Below are 21538 nucleotides of genomic sequence, written 5' to 3' on the forward strand. Positions count from 1 at the left end.
AGGCTAATTTTGCATGAAGTGCACTTTTATCTAGTTATCTAGTGGGCCTCTCTGTTATGTGTGCTAAAGCGCTTGAAAAATTGACTTCACAATTCATGTAATATTTTGTCATTTGTTGAGGGGCCTTGTAAAAACCCATATACTCGTTCTCTAGTATTTTATTTGTTGAACTTTATATGAAATATTGTATTTACTGTGAATGTTGATTATGATGTTTCCCACCAGGAGGCACCAGATCCATGTCTCTGAAGAGACTCAGACACCCAGACTTGGAGGAGAGAAACAGAGGAAGAGGAGAGGACATGGCTAATAAGAGACTTCATCCAGAGGACTATATCCCAGACCCTATCAGTACCTGTTACCCACCCGATGGAACAGCCAGGTGAGGGGGTAAACATTTAATTCAATGCAACTTTATTTGTCCCCTTCAGCAATTACTATTAGGGCTAACTTTGTATGCCGTGTAGTAGCTGGAAATGACTACAGAAAGATGGACGATGGAGTGAACCGTATATTTTGGCTTATGATCATTTAGATAATTGTGCTAACTAAGCTCATAAGGCCTACAAGGATCTATGAATATAATATCATCAATTGAAAAGCCAGAAATGTTACTGATTGTGATCTCTGTAAAGCCTGGTTTGTGATGGCTAAGTGCTCTGTTATGAAACATTTGATTTCATTTGATCCTTTACTCCTAGTTCTAAAATGTCCACCAGCCCCAACCCATCCTACCTGAAGAAAGTCTTCATGAAGAACAATCTGAGCTCAAGTCCTTCTCTAAGGTTGAAGGAGAGTTTCACCCCTAAGAAGACAGAGGAAGGGATGGAGAGAGACATGAGTAATTTCCCGACCTATCCACTCTCCACACCCAAACCTGCGAGGAAGCGCTGCACCGGCCATGGAAAGACGCCATGCTGCAATAATGTGAGGGAGAACGGCAACCCTCAGGCCGGATACAGGGGAATGAATCACCAATCTGGCAACCCAGCCAACCTGCCAGTCACAATCCTTAGTAGAGGAGAATGTAGTAGAGCTAAAGAGACCAGAGAGCGAGAGAGTGGAGGAAGAGAACCGACAGTTCGCCCCGACGGGAGAACCCCCAAACCCGACTCAAAATCTCAGAGCTCGGAGTCGAACTGCCCTAGTTCTCGGTGCCATCAAGCATTGGAAAAGAAGCGACACGTCTCTCGCCCACGGAGAACGTCTGCCTTGCCGGATGACCTGAATGACCTTTTCACCCCTGACCCCATAACCTCTAGCCTGTCTAGAGCAGTGATGACCTTTTCTCCCAGTCCCCAGAGAGGAGACAGGTCGCCCTCTGTACACAACAAGGTTCCTCTGTCTGTTGTGTTGGCTACTGTCAGTGATGCTAGTATGGGACCGGGGTCCCCCTATGTAACAAGCCCTAGAGAAATCCCCCCAAAATCCCGCTCACAGCGAATCCCATGTCCCAAGATCTCTTCCTGTACGGACACTGCAACGGACCCCTGTAAGCTACTCCTGGACCCCAAAATCTACTCCTCCTTTGTAAGGCTGGAGTTGAGCAGGAATGACTTGACTAAACTAGAGACCGGCTTGTACAGAGCCATCACCAGCACTGTATCTTCCTCAGGAAAGCCCTCGTCCCCTAAGGATGTCACCTCAGGACCGAAAACAAGATCTTCTGGTATTGCTTCAGCAGAGTTGGTGTCAACTATGAATGAGGATGAGAATGCCTACCTCAAGACTGAGTCCTCCGTTCTGAAAACTATCCCCCTCTCAGTCTCTGCAAAGTCCTCATCCTCATGGAAGGACAAGTCATTTAGCATGGAGACGGCAGACCTCAAAACCAGTCCCTTCTCAACCCTGGACCAACATGGACAAGGAAAGAAGGGTGAAGAGAGGAAGGGAGGAGACCAGAAGGTCCATAAGAGTTTATCGTTCCTTAAGGAAGGAGAACAAAGAAGCAACAAGAACAATTCCCGTAAGAGTCTGGAGGGGGACCCTGTGGATGTGGAGTTGAGCCTAGGCCTCGACCTGAGCCTGGGGCTAGAGTTGGCGCTATCCCAGACCAGCAGCAGCAGTGACGAGGACCAGCTGCCGTCCCTGCAGCAGATCCTGTACCGTACCGCCTGGCCCCCAGACACCCCAGAAAAAGGAACCATCCCTGCACCCAGCATCCCCGTTGGGCTCCCACACCACAGCCAACCAGTAAGATGCAACTTTCTTAGGGCTGTGTCCCTATGGGTCGTGGTCAACAATGTTTTATTCACTTATTGTAATTTTCCAGTTTTGATGTAGGCCTAAATGGGTTCCAGTATAGCCACTATAACCAGTCTGTAAGGAGCTACTTTCTATAATGGCATTTATATGGTTTAGTTGTAACTTATTGTAGAAGGTTAGAAAGGTTCAAAGGACTAATTTGAAATGCCGTAAAACAGTGTACAAGTCGTCTCTAACGATGCTACAGTGTTTTACCTCAGTCTAAAAGGGTTGATAACGTTGATGTGATGTTTTCTCTGGCAGCCATCTTCATCTAAAGCCACCAGTTACAGGAACAACCTGGATGAGATGCTGAAGGAAAAGGAGGGCATTCAAAGGTATTGCTTTATCATAAGTGACATTATAGTGCTATTTTCTCTATGTGGGTCTTGGAGATAGAGAAATCCCTGCATTGCTTTAAAATGATAACGTACCATTTTTTATTTTTTTTATTAAAAATGTTTTTAACCAGGAAGGGCTCAGACAGACATCATGAAAAACTACAAGTAATCTAGTACAAACCATAGAATTCACAAGTATATAACAAAATCATAAAACAGCAAATTCAAAAAAACATTGACAGGTCAGGGAATCAGTCTCAAAGTCCTTCATCAGTGATTTAAAAACACCAATCAGGACAAGTTCTTCCAGTTTAAAAGTATTTTGTAAGGTGTTCCAAGACGATGGCGCAGAGTACATAAAAGCCCTTTTACCAAATTCAGTTCGGACATTTGGAACAGTTAGCAGGAAAAAGTCCAGCGAACGAGGAGAGTACCCACCACATTTCTGAACAATAAAAATGCCCAAATAAAATGGTAGTAAACCCAAAATGGCTTTGTAAATAAAAGTATACCAGTGACTGAGCCTACAAGTGACTAGAGAAGGCCAGACGTCCCTGGTATACAAAGTGCAGTGGTGCGTAATAGTTTTGCAGTTTAAAATAAATCTCAATGCTCCATGGCAAAGGGTGTCAATTGATCTCAATCACTGAGTGGAAGCATTCATATATAAAATATCCCCATAGTCTAGTAAAGGCATAGATGTAGCTGATACTAGCCTCCTTCTGGCTTCAAAAGAAAAACAGGCCTTATTCCTAAAATAAAATCCCAACTTCAGCTTAAATTATTTTGTAAGTTGTTGAATATGCAATTTAAAAGAGAGGCTATCATCAATTAAAATTCCAAGATATTTATGAGGTTACAGTCTCCATCTCATTGCCCTGACAGGTAGTAATAGGTGAAATGTTCAGAGATCTATTTCTTGCTTCAAAACACACACGATGGTGTTTGCCGTTTTGCTCTACAAGTGTCGTCTGAAGGTAACCTGTACCATTTTAAAAAAGGAATGGAAGGATGACGGTAGATTTGTGCCTACCCCAAAAGGGGTTAAATATGTGTAAAGAATATATACAGTGGGGAGAACAAGTATTTGAAACACTGCCGATTTTGCAGGTTTTCCTACTTACAAAGCATGTAAGTTCTGTAATTTTTATCATAGGTACACTTCAACTGTGAGAGACGGAATCTCAAACAAAAATCCAGAAAATCACATTGTATGATTTTTAAGTAATTAATTAGCATTTTATTGCATGACATAAGTATTTGATACATCAGAAAAGCAGAACTTAATATTTGGTACAGAAACCTTTGTTTGCAATTACAGAGATCATACGTTTCCTGTAGTTCTTGACCAGGTTTGCACACACTGCAGCAGGGATTTTGGCCCACTCCTGCATACAGACCTTCTCCAGATCCTTCAGGTTTCGGGGCTGTCGCTGGGCAATGCGGACTTTCAGCTCCCTCCAAAGATGTTCTATTGGGTTCAGGTCTGGAGACTGGCTAGGCCACTCCAGGACCTTGAGATGCTTCTTACGGAGCCACTCCTTCGTTGCCCTGGCTGTGTGTTTCGGGTCGTTGTCATGCTGGAAGACCCAGCCACGACCCATCTTCAATGCTCTTACTGAGGGAAGGAGGTTGTTGGCCAAGATCTCGCGATACATGGCCCCATCCATCCTCCCCTCAATACGGTGCAGTCGTCCTGTCCCCTTTACAGAAAAGCATCCCCAAAGAATGATGTTTCCACCTCCATGCTTCACGGTTGGGATGGTGTTCTTGGGGTTGTACTCATCCTTCTTCTTCCTCCAAACACGGCGAGTGGAGTTTAGACCAAAAAGCTCTATTTTTGTCTCATCAGACCACAGACCTTCTCCCATTCCTCCTCTGGATCATCCAGATGGTCATTGGCAAACTTCAGAAGGGCCTGGACATGCGCTGGCTTGAGCAGGGGGACCTTGCGTGCACTGCAGGATTTTAATCCATGACGGCGTAGTGTGTTACTAATGTTTTTTTTTGAGACTGTGGTCCCAGCTCTCTTCAGGTCATTGACCAGGTCATGCCGTGTAGTTCTGGGCTGATCTCTCACCTTCCTCATGATCATTGATGCCCCACGAGGTGAGATCTTGCATGGAGCCCCAGACCGATGGTGATTGACCGTCATCTTGAACTTCTTCCATTTTCTAATAATTGCGCCAACAGTTGTTGCCTTCTCACCAAGCTGCTTGCCTATTGTCCTGTAGCCCATCCCAGCCTTGTGCAGGTGTACAATTTTATCCCTGATGTCCTTACACAGCTCTCTGGTCTTGGCCATTGTGGAGAGGTTGGGAGTCTGTTTGATTGAGTGTGTGGACAGGTGTCTTTTATACAGGTAACGAGTTCAAACAGGTGCAGTTAATACAGGTAACAAGTGGAGAACAGGAGGGCTTCTTAAAGAAAAACTAACAGGTCTGTGAGAGACAGAATTCTTACTGGTTGGTAGGTGATCAAATACTTATATCATGCAATAAAATGCAAATGAATTACTTAAAAATCATACAATGTGATTTTCTGGATTTTTGTTTTAGATTTCGTCTCTCACCGTTGAAGTGTACTTATGATAAAAATTACAGACCTCTACATGCTTTGTAAGTAGGAAAACCTGCAAAATCGGCAGTGTATCAAATACTTGTTCTCCCCACTGTATATTTCCTGAGCTTTCTTATGTCTCTAGATATAGAGCAAACACTTCACTTTGTTAGTTACCTAAAAATTCTAAATCAAATAGATTAATGATCCATAGTATGACCACCTTAAAACAATTCCATATGTCAGCTGAGAACCCCCCCAACGGCTTAGACTTTAAGAATTAAACGAGTTCTATGTCATAACAATGTGTGCTATGTCGTGGTTATTCTCCCCAGGTCTAAGGAGATGGAAGCCAAGCTGCATCTCTCCTGTAAGGAGAAACTGCTGAGATTGGCTGAGGAAGAGGAGGAGGAGAACATTGAGGAGGCTATCTCGCAGCAGCAAAAGTAACTGCACGCACACACATACACTTAAAACATACAGTACCAGTCAAAAGTTTGGGGTTTTTCTTTATTTTTACTATTTTCTACATTGTAAAATAATAGTGAAGACATCAATACTATGATATAACACACATGTAGTAACCAAAAAGTGTTTAAAAAAAATCTAAATATATTTGAAATTCTTCAAAGTAGCCACCATTTGCATTGATGACAGCTTTGCACACTCTTGGCATTCTCTCAACCAGCTTCACGTGGAATGCTTTTCCAACAGTTTTGAATGAGTTTCCACATATGATGAGCACTTGTTAGCTGCTTTTTCTTCACTCTGCAGTCCAACTCATCCCAAACCACCTCAATTGGGTTGAGGTTGGGTGATTGTGGAGCCCAGGTCATCTGATGCAGCACTCCATCACTCTCCTTCTTGGTCAAATATCCCGTGCACAGCCTGGAGGTGTGTTTTGGGTCATTGTCCTGTTGAAAAACAAATGCTGGTCCCACTAAGCACAAACCAGATGGGATGGCATATCGCTGCAGAGTGCTGTGGTAGCCATGCTGGTTAAGTGAGCCTTGGATTCTAAATACAGTGTCACCAGCAAAGCCCCATCCCACCTCCTCCTCCATGCTTCACAGTCGTAACCACACATGTGCAGATCATCCGTTCACCTACTCTGCGTCTCACAAAGACATGGCGGTTGGAACCAAAAATCTCAAATTTGGACTCATCAGACCACAGGACATATTTCCACCAGTCTAATGCCCATTGCTCGTGTTTCTTGGCCCAAGCACATATGTTATTCTTATTGGTGTCCTTTAGTAGTGTTTCCTTTGCAGAAATTCGACCATGAAGGCCTGATTCACACAGTCTCCTCTGAACAGTTGATGTTGAGATGTGTCTGTTACTTGAACTCTGTGAGGCATTTATTTGGGCCGCAATCTGAGGCTGTTAACTCTAATGAACTTATCCTCTGCAGCAGAGGTAACTCTAATGAACTTATCCTCTGCAGCAAAGGTAACTCTAATGAACTTATCCTCTGCAGCAGAGGTAACTCTAATGAACTTATCCTCTGCAGCAGAGGTAACTCTAATGAACTTATCCTCTGCAGCAGAGGTAACTCGGGGTCTTCCTTTCCTACTACTTTAAAGAATCTCAAATATAAAATATATTTTGATTTGTTTAACACTTGGTTACTACATGATTCCATGTGCTATTTCATAGTTTTGATGTCTTCACCATTATTCCACAATGTAGAAAATAGTACAAATAAAGTCAACCTAGTACTTTTGACTGGTACTGTACATCCATATAAACACAAAAGAGGAGCATACAGAGTGCAGGTAGCCTAGAGGTTAACAGAGGTCGCTGGTTTGAATCCCTGAGCCGGGCAATGTGGGAAAATCTGCTGTTCTGTCCGTGAGCAAGGCACTTAACAACAACCGCTCTACGGGCGCCGATGACGTCGATTTAAGGCAGATGCATGCAGCGGACATCTTCTGTTGAACTGTCTAGGTACCCCATTTCCAGTTAATCCTAGGAGCAGAGGTAACTACACACACAGCAGGAGGACTAATAACCACAATCCCACACTTCCATGTGTGTATCTCTTGTCAACCCCAGGGATTTCCTGCAGCGTTTCTCGGTGTTGTCTAGTGCCATCCAGGACCTGCACCCCGGGGAAGCGGTGTTCAACCTGGACAACTTTGGGCGTCTCTTCAGCCAACACACACTGCAGCTGAGACGCTGTAACGTCACCCCGTGTGACACCACACAGAAAACAATCCTATGGTGAGGTGTGTGTGTGTGACTGAGAGGAAATGTTCAGTCCTCTCATCTCTTGCCCCAATACCCCATCTCTGGTGTTTTTCCCCCCTCTCTCTCATCTCTCTGGTGTTTTTCCCCCTCTCTCTCCCATCTCTCTGGTGTGTTTTTCCCCTCTCTCATCTCTCTCTTTCATCTCTCTCTCTCTCATCTCTGGTGTTTTCCCCCTCTCTCTCGCTCTCATCTCTGGTGTTTTTCCCCCCTCTCTCTCTCTCTCTCTTTCATCTCTGGTGTTTTCCCCCCCACTCTCTTTCATCTATGGTGTTTTTCCCCTCTCTCTTTCATCTCTGGTGTTTTTCCCCCCCTTTCTCTCATCTCTGGTGTTTTTCCCCTCTCTCTCTCATCGCTGGTGTTTTTCCCCTCTCTCTCTCTCATCTCTGGCGTTTCCCCCCTCTCTCATCTCTCTCATCTCTGGTGTTTTCCTCATCTCTCTCATCTCTGGTGTTTTCCCCCCCCTCTCTCTCTCATCTCTGGTGTTTCCCCCCCCCCCTCTCTCTCATCTCTGGTGTTTTTCCCCCTCTCTCTCTCTCATATCTGGTGTTTTTCCCCATCTCTCTCTCTCTCTCATCTCTGGTGTTTTCCCCCTCTCTCTCTCTCTCTCATCTCTGGTGTTTTCCCCCTCTCATCTCTCTGGTGTGTGTTTTCCCCCTCTCTCTCTCTCTCTCTCTCATCTCTGGTGTTTTTCCCCCTCTCTCTCTCTCTCATCTCTGGTTTTTCTCATCTCTCTGGTGTTTTTCCCCTCTCTCTCTCTCAGGTGTGTTTTCCCCCTCTCTCTGGTGTGTGTTTTCCCCTCTCTCTCTCTCATCTCTCTGGTGTGTGTTTCCCCCCTCTCTCTCTCTCTCTCATCTCTCTGGTGTGTGTTTCCCCCCTCTCTCTCTCTCATCTCTCTGGTGTGTTTTCCCCTCTCTCTCTCTCTCATCTCTCTGGTGTGTGTTTTCCCCTCTCTCTCTCTCATCTCTCAGGTGTTTTTCCCCTCTCATCTCATCTCTCAGGTGTTTTTCCCCTCATCTCATCTCTCAGGTGTTTTTCCTCCCTCTCTCTCCCATCTCTCAGGTGTTTTTCCTCTCTCTCTCTCCCATCTCTCTGGTATGTGTTTTCCCCTTCTCATCTCTCAGGTGTTTTTCCTTCCTCTCTCTCATCTCTCTGGTATGTGTTTTTCCCCTCTCTCATTCCCTCTGTGTCTCTGTGTCTCTCAGCTCCTCTCCAGACCAGTTCAGGACCCAGGTCAGTTCCCAGCTGTTCCAGAGAGCCTACTGCTCCTCCCCCTGTCCTCCCCAGGTGACCCGCTGGCTCTTCCAGGTACTACACCCCCTTTTACCTGTGCTAGACTAATCAGATTGATTGATTTGTTTGTATAATTGCTTAATTTTAATTGATCAATGTATTATGTCTCTCTCTTTGGTGGTTTGCGACTCTTTTTTTGTGGGGAGGACTAACATTTTATCTTTATTTAACTAGGCAAGTCAGTTAAGAACAAATTATTATTTTCAATGACGGTGGGTGAACTGCCTTGTTCAGGGGCAGAACGACCTTGTCAGCTCGGGGGTTTGAACTTGCAACCTTCCAGTTACTAGTCCAACGCTCTAACCACTAGGCTACCCTGCTGCCCCGGGGGAGGACTAACGAGGGGGGGGACTAACATAGGGGGAGGACTAACGAGGGGGTACTAAATTGTTTTTAATCAAATGAGGATGGCTCATTAAAGACAGAGAAAACGTCAGCCTCTCTCTCTCTTTCTCTTTCTCCCTCCCTCCTGTAGATGATGTCAGTCCACTCAGACAGGCTGACATGTCATCAGGTACTAAAGGCCCTTGGAGATATTGCCTGCTCCGCTGCTGAACACATGGTGCTGAATAAGAGTGAGAGGTTTGAGGTGTGGGTGCCCAGTATTGGAGACATGACCCTGGTCTTCATGAACATGGGGGTTCCCTTTGTCGCCCTTTTCCCCCTGGAGAACCTACAACCCCCCTTCACTGAGGGAGACCTGATGTAAGTCTGTGTGTGCGTCAGTAACTACCTTGTTCATACAATTTTTCTGATAGACAGATAATAACTACCTGTGTGTATGTAGAGAGGGCCTCCAGATCAGCACAGAGAGCCTGTCCAGCAAGAAGGAGATCAGCACTTTCCCTGGACACAACTTTGACAATGTCATCAAGTACATGTGTCATTGCACGTCGTTGTGCCCGCGGGTCTACAGTGACGGAGAACTGTTGTTACTCCTGACGGTGGTGAGCAGAGTGGGCCTGGACACGCAGCTCGCCCTCCAGCCCACTGAGCACCTCCGCTCCCTACTGCACAACCTGGTCAACAGCATAAGGGACTTGGACATCATGGTCAGTCAACTGTTTTATTTATTTCTTCTTCTGTGGCTTCTGCGTGGTGCCGTAGAAACACGTGTACATGTGCAACCCCAATGGTTGTGGGTTCAATCCCCGCCTCAGCGTTTTTAACTTATTTTCCTACTTGCTTGTCTCTCCCATCCAGTTATTTGCTGTCTAAATAAGCCCAGGGCTAAGGGAGTGTTCACGCTTGCACATTGTAAAGTGGACTAGCACCATCCTTAGCCCAGGGCTAGCTGGCTCTGCTCCGGAGCAGAGTTAGCACTGACTTGTTTTAAACACGGTCCCAAAATAGCCCGTTTGAAACAGGGTCAAGAATTTTCTAGGTCCAATCACAAAAGCTGCACTTTCACTTAATCTACATATGCTCATGACTAATGATGTAACGGACCGTAGTTGATCCGTGATCCGTACAGATCACCCCCCACGGCTCAGCACGCATGTGAACCGCAGATCAATTGCAGAGTTTAACCATCATAGTGTGATTTTACTGCTGCTGTTACTTTTTAAAGTAATTCCCTAAATCTTGATGCAAATTTGCAGTGAAAGATAAAGACAGTGCTGTGTTTTGCTCTGAAGCCTGATTGAATAATTTTTTAAGCAGTTGTGCTTACTGTTCACGTGAACGGGGCATGTTGAATCCCAACGTATCAATCCTGGATGCTCGCGTTGCAGAAAGCTACGAAAAGAAGAGCAGTGACAGCCATGGCTGGGGGAGGAGCTGAAGAACAGGAAATGCCTCCTGCTTCATTTAAGTCTCATGGATGGGAGCATTTTGGCTTCCCTGTCAAATATGACGATGGAAGAAGGGTGGTGGACAACACCATTACGGTGTGTTGGCTAGAGGTCGACCGATTAGGATTTTTCAACCCCGATACCGATTAATCGGACGATTTTTATATATATATTTGTAATAATGACAATTACAACAATACTGAATGAACACTTTTATTTTAACTTAATATAATACATAAATAAAAACAATTTAGTTTAAATAATGCTAAAACAAAGTGTTGGAGAAGAAAGTAAAAGTGCAATATGTGCTATGTAAGAAAGCTAACGTTTCAGTTCCTTGCTCAGAACATGAGAACATATGAAAGCTGATGGTTCCTTTTAACATGAGTCTTCAATATTCCCAGTTAATACATTTTAGGTTGTAGTTAATATAGTAATTATAGGACTATTTCTCTCTACCATTTGTATTTCAGATACCTTTGACTATTGGAGGATCTTATAGGCACTATAGTATTGCCAGGCTAATCTCGGGAGTTGATAGGCTGGAAGTCATAAACAGAGCTGTGCTTCAAGCATTGCGAAGAGCTGCTGGCAAAGCAGGAAAGTGCTGTTTGAATGAATGCTTACTGCTGCTGCCTACCACCGCTCAGTCAGACTGCTCTATCAAATCATAGACTTAATTATAATATAATAACACACAGAAATACGAGCCTTTGGTCATTAATATGGTCAAATCTGGAAACTGTCATTTAGAAAACAAAACGTTTATTCTTTCAGTGAAATACGGAACCACATCCATAAGTCTAAATATTGCTGTTACATTGCGCAACCTTCAACGTTATGTCATAATTAAGTAAAATTCTGGCAAATGAATTAGTCTTTTTTGGAAGAAATGGTCTTCACAGTTTGAGCCAGGCAGCCCAAACTGTTGCATATACCCTGACTCTGCTTGTACTGAACGCAAGAGAAGTGACACAATTTCCCTCGTTAATATTGCCTGCTAACATGAATTTCTTTTAACTAAATATGCAGGTTTAAAAATATATATACTTGTGTGTTGTTTTTATGTTTAGGTACACATTGGTGCCACGACAGTGTTTTTTCACGAATGCGCTTGTTAAATCATCACCCGTTTGACGAAGTAGGCTGTGATTCGATGATAAATTAACAGGCACTGCATTTATTTCTTTTTCTAGGCAAGTCAGTTAAGAACAAATTCTTATTTTCAATGACGGCCTAGGAACAGCTCGGGGATTTGAACTTGCAACCTTTCGGTTACTAGTCCAACGCTCTAACCACTAGGCTACCCTGCCGCCCCAATGATGAATAATGATGAATAATGATGAGTGAGAAAATTACAGATGCACAAAAATCATCCCCCCAAGACATGCTAATCTCTCTCCATTACAAGAACAGGAAAGATTAGCATTTTATATCATACCTCCAAGACATGCTAACCTCTCTCCATTACAAGAACAGGAGAGGTTAGCATTTTATATCATACCTCCAAGACATGCTAACCTCTCTCCATTACAAGAACAGGAAAGATTAGCATTTTATATCATACCTCCAAGACATGCTAACCTCTCTCCATTACAAGAACAGGAGAGGTTAGCATTTTATATCATACCTCCAAGACATGCTAACCTCTCTCCATTACAATAACAGGAGAGGTTAGCATTTTATATCATACCTCCAAGACATGCTAACCTCTCACCATTACAAGAACAGGAGAGATTAGCATTTTATATCATACCTCCAAGACATGCTAACCTCTCTCCATTACAATAACAGGAGAGGTTAGCATTTTATATCATACCTCCAAGACATGCTAACCTCTCACCATTACAAGAACAGGAGAGATTAGCATTTTATATCATACCTCCAAGACATGCTAACCTCTCTCCATTACAATAACAGGAGAGATTAGCATTTTATATCATACCTCCAAGACATGCGAACCTCTCTCCATTACAATAACAGGAGAGGTTAGCATTTTATATCATACCTCCAAGACATGCTAACCTCTCTCCATTACAATAACAGGAGAGGTTAGCATTTTATATCATACCTCCAAGACATGCTAACCTCTCACCATTACAAGAACAGGAGAGGTTAGCATTTCTTAGGGGGTATGATGTTTGTGCCTCTGTAACTTTGTATCATTTCAAATCCAAAGTGCTGTAGACCAAAACCCCCAAAATATGTCACCAACCAGGCTTCCAGCCAACCATTTCATGCAGCTGAATTACCTGACGCGTGAAAAAAGTCCATCACGACTGGGCTGATGGAAACATGAAATGCCGGTACAATTTTATAAATGCCAACAGACAATTTGTTTGTTCGACATGGTGGGATCTTTTTAAGTCTAAAATAAATGATGTGAGAAATGGCAGTGGAAATGCCTTTATTAGCAAATATTAATATAACCATCATTTTTAAGTAAACTTGGAGTCACGCGATGTTGTGTGGTCCTCCCACTACCAATCTGTAAACTATGCTGTTTATTAGGCTACAGATGAACTTAGTTGGGAGGTGAAAGTGCAAGGTGATGAGCTTGATGCTCTTTTCCAATGAATATCGAGGGTCTTATTTTGGTGACATGATCATCAATGCTTGGCTGCCGTTTGACAAATACAAAAAATATCACTCTTCTCCATAATAATCTCATAATGTAGGTAGCCTACCAGCACTGTATCTGCGAGATGTTGGTTAATGTGCATGTGCCAAGACTAGATTGGGCACATTTGCAACATAATGCAACAATTTTTGTTACAAAACCATCAGTAAAGTTGAAAATGCGATGGAAACTCATTTGTTTATTTTATATACAAATAAAATGTTACTTTTTACCCCTTTTTTTTCTCAAATTTGTGGGATCAAATTGGTATTTACAGTCTCATTGCTGCAACTCCCATACGGACTCGGGAGAGGCGAAGCTCGAGAGCCATGTGTCCTCCGAAACACGACCCTGCTAAGCCGCACTGCTTCTGGACACACTGCTCGCTTAACCCGGAAACCAGCTGCACCAATGTGTCAGAGGAAATACTGCGATGCAGTGCCTTAGACCGCTGCGACACTCGGGAGGCCCCATGGAAACCCATTTAACTTGTAATTTAACTGCAAAAGTTATTTTTATGTGCACTACATCATCGCACACAGCCTTTTATCCGCAAAAGGTTAGTTTGATGGAAACACATGTCTGGTGGAAAATGCAGATTTTTAAAAATATGAAAATCTGTCACAAATTGGATGGAAACCTAGCTACTGTCCCAATACTTTTGGAGCTCACTGTATGTAGACACTGGTATAGTGCTGGAGATGAATGAATGCTTGTCACCATTTCTATTTTGCTAGTTTGAACTTTATTTCTTTCCTTTTCCTAGGTAAACTCATCTCACTGTGTTGTGTGTCTGTTTCTCCTGTCTGATTGTTGATGTTGATCGATCTCCTGTCCTGTAGCTACCCAGGATCTGCATGTCGCTGATTGCCCTGACTGAGGACCACCACAACTTGCGCTGGCTGGTTGAGCTCCTGCCAGACAGCATGCGCGGCAAGCAACTCAGGAGACACCTCAGTGTGTCAGCCATCTCCAAGCTGCTAAACAACAGATGCACTTACATTCCCTCCAACACAGAGTTCCAGCTGTCAGACCTGCGTCCCTACCTCTCCCAAATGCGGCCCTCCTCACTCCTCCGGGGGCTGGCCACCTCCTGCTACAGGAGGAGTCACCACCCACACAGAGAGCGGGAGGAAGAGGAGGACTGTGCCTCCCTGGACCAGCAGGTCAACAAAGGGTTATTTACCAGGGTGTATATAAGGGTATTTTTGCAACAGAATTTGTTTTGCAACAAAATATGAGTTTCTTATTGGACAAGAGCAGCAGCTAGTCCCTCCCAGGTTTGTTTGCGTCTGGTTCAAAGTGACTACACTTGTTGTCAGGTTAAATCAGGAGAACTGGGGTTGTGTTCATTAGGTCACACAACCGACAGTGGTTTGCAAGGGAAGTGTATATACAGTTGAAGTCGGAAGTTTACATACACTTAGACCTGAGTCATTATAACTAGTTTTTCAACCCCTCCACAAAAGTCTTGTTAGCAAACTATAGTTTTGGCAAGTCGGTTAGGACATCTACTTTGTGCATGACACAAGTAACTTTTCCAACAATTGTTTACAGACAGATTATTTCACTTATAATTCCAGTGGGTCAGAAGTTTACATACACTAAGTTGACTGTGCCTTTAAACAGCATGAAAGATTCCAGAAAATTATGTAATGGCTTCAGAAGCTTCTGATAGGCTAATTGACATCATTTGATGAATGAAGCGTGTGCGAAGAACTGAAAAAGCGTGTGCGAGCAAGGAGGCCTACAAACCTGACTCAGTTACACCAGCTCTGTCAGGAGGAATGGGCCAAATTCAGGCTACCAAAACGTTTGACCCAAGTTCAACAATTTAAAGGCAATGCTACCAAATACTAATTGAGTGTATGTAAACTTCTGACCCACTGGGAATGTGATGAAAGAAATATAAGCTGAAATAAGTCATTCTCTCTACTATTATTCTGACATTTCACTTTCTTAAAAATAAAGTGATCTTTACTAACCTAAGACAAGTAATTTTTACTAGGATTAAATGTCAGAAATTGTGAAATACTGAGTTTAAATGCATTTGGCTAAGGTGTATGTGAACTTCTGACTTCAACTGTGTGTATATATATGTAAATGTGTGTGTGTGTGTATATATATATATATATGACCAATTGTCAAAGTCATCCCTGTTTTCTTCCGGTTGGTGTCTAATGAACACATTGTTGTTTTCAGGCCTACTACCTATGCTACAGCCTCCTGGCCTTGGCCAACGAAGCCACCAACTTTGAGTTCTTCCCTTCAGAGCAAAAGAACCAGTTGTTGTTGCTAAGTGCTGAGCTGGAGAAACACATCAAAAGTGACATCAGGGAGAGTGAGAAGATGCTTTACAGGAGCAGGGTATGTAGTTACTTCTTCCATATAGACAACATTTCTATGGGAACTGTAACCCACATTAATGCATTAATGATGATATGTTCTCTCTAGTTAAACAGCTCTTAACCCCCCTCGTTCTCTCCCTCTTTCTTCTCTTCTTCCTCTCTCTCCGCACTCTTCCTTATCCACCCCACCTCTCGCTCTCTCTTCCTCATCGCTCACTCTTTCTCCCTCCAGGTGAAGGACCTTGTTGCCAGGATCTACACCAAGTGGCACGCGCTGGTCCAGAGAACCAGGCCTCTCCAGGTAGACATGCATAGAGAGATACAGTACAGCTATAGTACATAAAGCCATAGCTAGATGTGTGTGTATAGATAAACCCTGGAATCAATCTTTCTTTATTTTGACTATTTTCTACATTGTAGAATAATAGTGAAGACATCACAACTATGAAATAACACATGGAATCATGTAGTAACCAACAGTGTTAAACAAATCAAAACATATTTAACATTTTAGATTCTTCAAAATAGCAACCTTTTGCCTTGACAGTTTTGCACACTCTTGGCATTCTCTCAACCAGCTTCATGAGGTAGTCACCTGGAATACATTTCAATTAACAGGTGTGCCTTGTTAATTTGTGGAATATCTTTCCTTAATGTGGTTTAGCCAATCAGTTGTGTTGTGACAAGGTAGGGGGATATACAGAAGAGAGCCCTATTTGGTAAAAGACCAAGTCCAAGAACCGCTCAAAGAAGCAAAGAGAAATGACAGTCCATCGTTACTTTAAGACATGGTCAGTCAAACCAGAACATTTCAAGAATTTAAAGTTTCTTCAAGTGCAATCACAAAAACCATCAAGCGCTATGATGAAACTTGACCTCACGAGGACCGCCACAGGAATGGAAGACCCAGAGTTACCTCTGCTGCAGAGGATAAGTTCATTAGAGTAACCAGCCTCAGAAATTGCAGCCCAAATAAATGCTTCACAGAGTTCAAGTAACAGACACATCTCAACATCAACTGTTCAAAGGAGACTGTGTGAATCAGGCCTTCATGGTCAAATTTCTGCAAAGGAAACACTACTAAAGGACACCAATAAGAAGAACATACTTGCTTGGGCCAAGAAACACGAGCACTAGACATTAGACTGGTGGAAATCTGTCCTTTGAGTCCAAATTTGAGATTTTTGGTTCTAACCGAGTAGATGAACGGATTATCTCTGCATGTGTGGTTCCCACATTGAAGCATGGAGAAGGAGGTGTGGGGATGCTTTGCTGGTGACACTGTCAGTGATTTATTTAGAATCCAAGGCACACTTAACCAGCATGGCTACCACAGCATTCTGCAGCGATATGCCATCCCATCTGGTTTGGGCTTAGTGGGACTATCATTTGTTTTTCAATAGGATAATGACCCCAAACACCTCCAGGCTGTGTAAGGGCTATTTGACCAAGAAGGAGAGTGATGGAGTGCTGCATCAGATATGACCTGGCCTCCACAATCACCCAACCTCAACCAAATTGAGATGGTTTGGGATGAGTTGGACCACAGAGTAAAGAAATTGCCAAGAGTGTGCAAAGCTGTCATCACGGCAAAGGGTCGCTACTTTGAAGAATCTAAAATATATTTTGATTTGTTTAACACTTTTTTTGGTTACTACATGATTCCATATGTGTTATTTCATAGTTTTGATGTCTTCACTATTATTCTACAATGTAGAAAATTGTAAAATAAAGAGAAACCCTTGAATGAGTAGGTGTCCAAACTTATGACTGGTACTGTATGTATGTGTGTGTGTTTAGTTAGTTAGTTAGTTAGTTAGTTCAGGAAGTATTCCCAGGGTAACTATAGTATCGCACAGCTGTGTTTGGTTTAATGCTGTGTTTATTATTGCAGAGTAAAAGTGTTAGAATAATATTATGTGTATTCCCTACAGGGTAAGCTGTGGTGATGTGTTTGAAAGCAATGTGATATGTTTTATAATGTGTGTATTGCCTCTAGGATAAACTGTATGACTTCTGGCAGCCTCCGCCTGAGGATGCTGTGAGCAGCAGCCAGGAGAGCCAACACTCCCACAGGGAGAGCGACGGGGAGGAAGAGAGAGAGGGGGACAGGGTCATGGAGGTGGAAGGAGAAGAAGATGAGGGGGACAAGGTGAGGATTGCAGTGAAGACTTTGGCGATGGAGGATGAGAGCGATGAGAAAGAGAAGACACCAGAAAAGCTCATAGTCATGGAGGAAGCTGAGGAAGAAAAGGACATTCAGGGGGAGGAGGAAGATACATTCCTAAAGATGGAGGAGATGGTGGAACTTACGCTCGAGGATTCAGATGAGGAACCAGATATGGAAGACATGGTGGCAGAAAGGACAGAAGTAGAACTGAGGGTCACAGAAAAGAGGGAAGCACCGGTGGAGGAGAGAAGGGAAGAACAGACGGAAGGGAGAGACTGAGGAGAGAGGCAATTTACAGAAAGATTCAGACATGGGGCAAAGAGGTGGAGAATCAAGGGAAGCAGAGAGAAGCACCGAACTGAAGGAAGAGACTGGGAGAAGCACAGAGAGGAGGGATGAAGATTATATGAAGGAAGGAGGCAGAAAGAAACCAAAGAAGAATGCAATGGAAGATAACCTGGCTGCTTCCATATAGAATTGTGCCTGTCGTCTAGACGACCAAGATTGCATCCAAAATGGCACCCCGGCCTATTCCCTATGTAGTGCACTACTTTTTACCAGGTCCCATGGGGCTCTGGTCAAAAGTAGTGCATTATATAGGGAGCAGGGTGCCATTTGGGACTCAACTGTCTACATGTTCCACTTTCTCAGGTAAATCACTTCAAGTGAACAAACGTCACATGATTTCTTTCAGGCACTTTGTTGAACAATGCAAAAGATGAATCCTAGTAGGATTGACCTACCTATATATATTTTCACCTGTTCTGTTCATTCCTTTTACTATTTGCACTTGTTTTTTTGTAACATTTCTGCTGTTGAATAACTTATATTTCCAAAATACACTTCATATTGCAGTTGCAGAAGTGGTAAAAAATAAATGTAGTTTGTCAAACAAATCCCAATTGTGTTTGAGTAGAATTTCTTCACTGCATCATTAGTACACATGCCCCCCCACGTATCACTTCTGTTATGGAGTGGAAATAGTTTCTCTTTACACCTGTGCAGAATAAGGAACTTGACCATGCCAACTAGAGATGAGTGGGAAGAAAATTGTAAAAAGTGCTGCCAACTAGAGACCGACCGACAATCGGTTGGGATGGTATTAGCCCATTCCTAATCTATCGGCCCTTGACTATGTTAGCATTCCCTCACCTCCTTCTCAAAACCCATTGAATGAGAAAGCCAGAGGTCCCTCCCCTCTGACCTTTTCCTCCAATGGGTTTTGAGGGGAATGCGAGGGGAGAGGGTGTGCAAGGAGTATGCAATTGAGATGCTCCCATAGAGAATGATAGAGGCCATTAGTGGCCAAATGGCAGTATTAGCTTCCACCATTTTAATGCAGTCAACTGGGTGGGACTTCCAACTTCACTGGCTAATCCCTCATGGTGACCCTGTCAGAGTCATGTCCAACCGAGTCATCGAGTTACAGCGGCTTGCGAAAGTATTCACCCCCCTTGGCATTTTTTCCTATTTTGTTGCCTTACAAACTGGAATTTTGGGGGGGGGGGGGTTGTATCATTTGATTTACACAATGCCTACCACTTTGAAGATGCAAAATATTTTTGGGTGAAACAAACAAGAAATAAGACAAAAAAACGTAACTTTAATCTGCGTAACTATTCACCCCCCAAAGTTAATACTTTGTAGAGCCACCTTTTGCAGCAATTACAGCTGCAAGTCTCTTGGGGTATGTCTCTATAAGATTGGCACATCTAGCCACTGGGATTTTTGCCCATTCTTACAAAACTGCCCCAGCTCCTTCAAGTTGGATGGGTTCTGCTGGTGTACTGCAATCTTTAAGTCATACCACAGATTCTCAATTGGATTGAGGTCTGGACTTGAACTAGGCCATTCCAAGACACTGAAATGTTTCTCCTTAAACCACTCAAGTGTTTTAGCAGTATGCCTAGGGTCATTGTCCTGCTGGAAGGTGAACCTCCCTCCCAGTATCAAATCTCTTGAAGACTGAAACAGGTTTCCCTCAAGAATTTCCCTGTATTTAGCGCCATACATCATTCCTTCAATTCTGACCAGTTTCCCAGTCCCTTTTGATGAAAAACATCACCACAGCCTGATGCTGCCACCACCATGCTTCACTGTGGGGATGATATTCTCTGAGTGATGAGAGGTGTTGGGTTTGCTCCAGACATAGCATTTTCCTTAATGGCCAAAAAGCTTAATTTTATTCTCATTTAACCAGAGTACCTTCTTCCATATGTTTGGGGAGTCTCCCACATGCCTTTTGGTGAACACCAAATGTGTTTGCTTATTTTTTTCTGGTGTTGCAGACTCTGGGCCTCTCAGAACAGGTGTATATATACTGAGATCATGTGACAGATCATGTGACACTTAGATTGCACACAGGTAGACTTTATTTAACTAATTATGTGACTTCTGAAGGTAATTTGTTGCACCATATCTTATTCAGGGGCTTCATAGCAAAGGGGGTGAATACATATGCACACACCACTTTTCAGTTTTTTTTTTTTTTTTTTTTTTTGAAACAAGTCATTTTTTTCATTTCACTTCACCAATTTTGACTATTTTGTGTGTGTCCATTACATGAAATCCAAATAAAAATCAATTTAAATTACAGGTTGTAATGCAACAAAATAGGAAAAATGCCAAGGAGGGTGAATACTGTTGCAAGGCACTGTCAGCCTATCGTTAAGAAAATGTACAACTTCAAAATGGAGATGGCCAGATACAAAGATGAGTCCTCTATGAATTCTACCTATCTCTACTGTCATCTGTGCTGCAACGTGTGTATTTGGGTTGTTAAACTCCTGCAAGGTGTGGCTTCTTTCTGCTCGCTCTGTGTTGGGTTTAGGACCGGGTTGCACTTTATTACAAAGGTATTTACAAAAGGAGACAAACAAATCAAATGTGATTGATATCCATGGCTATAAAGACAATAAATAATAGGTGTACAGTTTTAAAAAAATATATATTCTTGTTTGCCATTTTATTTTCCACAAGGTGGTGCAGCTGTTGCATTAAACCAAAAATGTCCTCCACTCAAATACAGGCCCCGAATACACAGACGGCATCTCAGACCGATAAGCAGATGGGCATTGTCTACACATGGAACCCTTTACTGCAGTTGGAATTAACGTAGGCCGAATCCACATTATTCACTCAACAATTTCACTGACCTACTGTTTATCATGGTGTGATTTCAATGTTTCGCTTCGTATAACACTGACACAATCCTATAAATAGTTTTAAATGACAGTATTTTTTTTCTGATTCTGAATCAGCCAGTGATAGACGAACGATTTCAACTTTTAATTCCAGTTAAAGAAAAAGAAGAATTCACAATGTTGAAAATAGGTTTAAATAAATATATTTTCAGGTGAACGGCATGTTGATGCAGAAATATTTTTGTTAGTAAGATAACTGAAGTATTTTCCAGTAAGCCTTGACTCCATTCTAACCATTTCTATTACCTATTTTAATAGTATTTAGCATACATCTAAAGCGCTTTTGTTAACATTGGAAAAATTCAGAGGCCTGAAGTTGCCAGACGTCAAATCATGTGCATAATATAACATTTAGCAGGCTTTAATCCAAAGCAACCTCCAGTCATGTGTGTCTACATTTCAACTATGGGTGGTCCCAGAAATTGAACACACGATAATCTTGTTGCAACTGAGCCTTACAGGACCACATAAAATCATGACAGAGCCCTGACAGACATCTTCCATAAGAGCACTAAAGGAAACCATCTTAAGTGAAGGGCCCACCTTGAGAGTCTCCATAACAGAAGATGGTTTCCTAATGTGTCACATTGAGCTCCGTCAGCATCTTCAGTAGTCCAACGCCTGTGTTAAATACAATAATAGGTAATATGCCAGTTAACAATGCAGCAGCCAAGGGAATACAGAAAACCCACGCGGAAGGTATCTGTTCTGTAACTC

The 21538-nt window shown here is 42.9% G+C and overlaps 1 protein-coding gene across 6 annotated transcripts in view; it reads left to right on the forward strand.

Annotated features, from left to right (window-relative positions):
• The window catches only part of LOC110499338, a 33940-nt gene extending 15426 nt beyond the window's left edge, over nucleotides 1–18514 (forward strand). For all 6 annotated transcript variants that reach the window (XM_036956202.1, XM_036956198.1, XM_036956199.1 and 3 more), the window contains exons 5-16: nucleotides 226–382; nucleotides 702–2193; nucleotides 2509–2582; nucleotides 5480–5590; nucleotides 7203–7370; nucleotides 8600–8702; nucleotides 9163–9392; nucleotides 9475–9739; nucleotides 13943–14266; nucleotides 15303–15467; nucleotides 15681–15749; nucleotides 17448–18514. In XM_036956202.1, coding sequence (XP_036812097.1) covers nucleotides 226–382; nucleotides 702–2193; nucleotides 2509–2582; nucleotides 5480–5590; nucleotides 7203–7370; nucleotides 8600–8702; nucleotides 9163–9392; nucleotides 9475–9739; nucleotides 13943–14266; nucleotides 15303–15467; nucleotides 15681–15749; nucleotides 17448–17897 — 3608 coding nt within the window. In that variant the 3' untranslated portion in view covers nucleotides 17898–18514. The remainder of the gene's footprint in view (nucleotides 1–225; nucleotides 383–701; nucleotides 2194–2508; nucleotides 2583–5479; nucleotides 5591–7202; nucleotides 7371–8599; nucleotides 8703–9162; nucleotides 9393–9474; nucleotides 9740–13942; nucleotides 14267–15302; nucleotides 15468–15680; nucleotides 15750–17447) is intronic.
• Nucleotides 18515–21538: the final 3024 nt, after the last annotated feature.

The sequence above is a fragment of the Oncorhynchus mykiss genome, chromosome 20, assembly GCF_013265735.2.
Source record: "Oncorhynchus mykiss isolate Arlee chromosome 20, USDA_OmykA_1.1, whole genome shotgun sequence".
Lineage (NCBI taxonomy): Eukaryota > Metazoa > Chordata > Actinopteri > Salmoniformes > Salmonidae > Oncorhynchus > Oncorhynchus mykiss.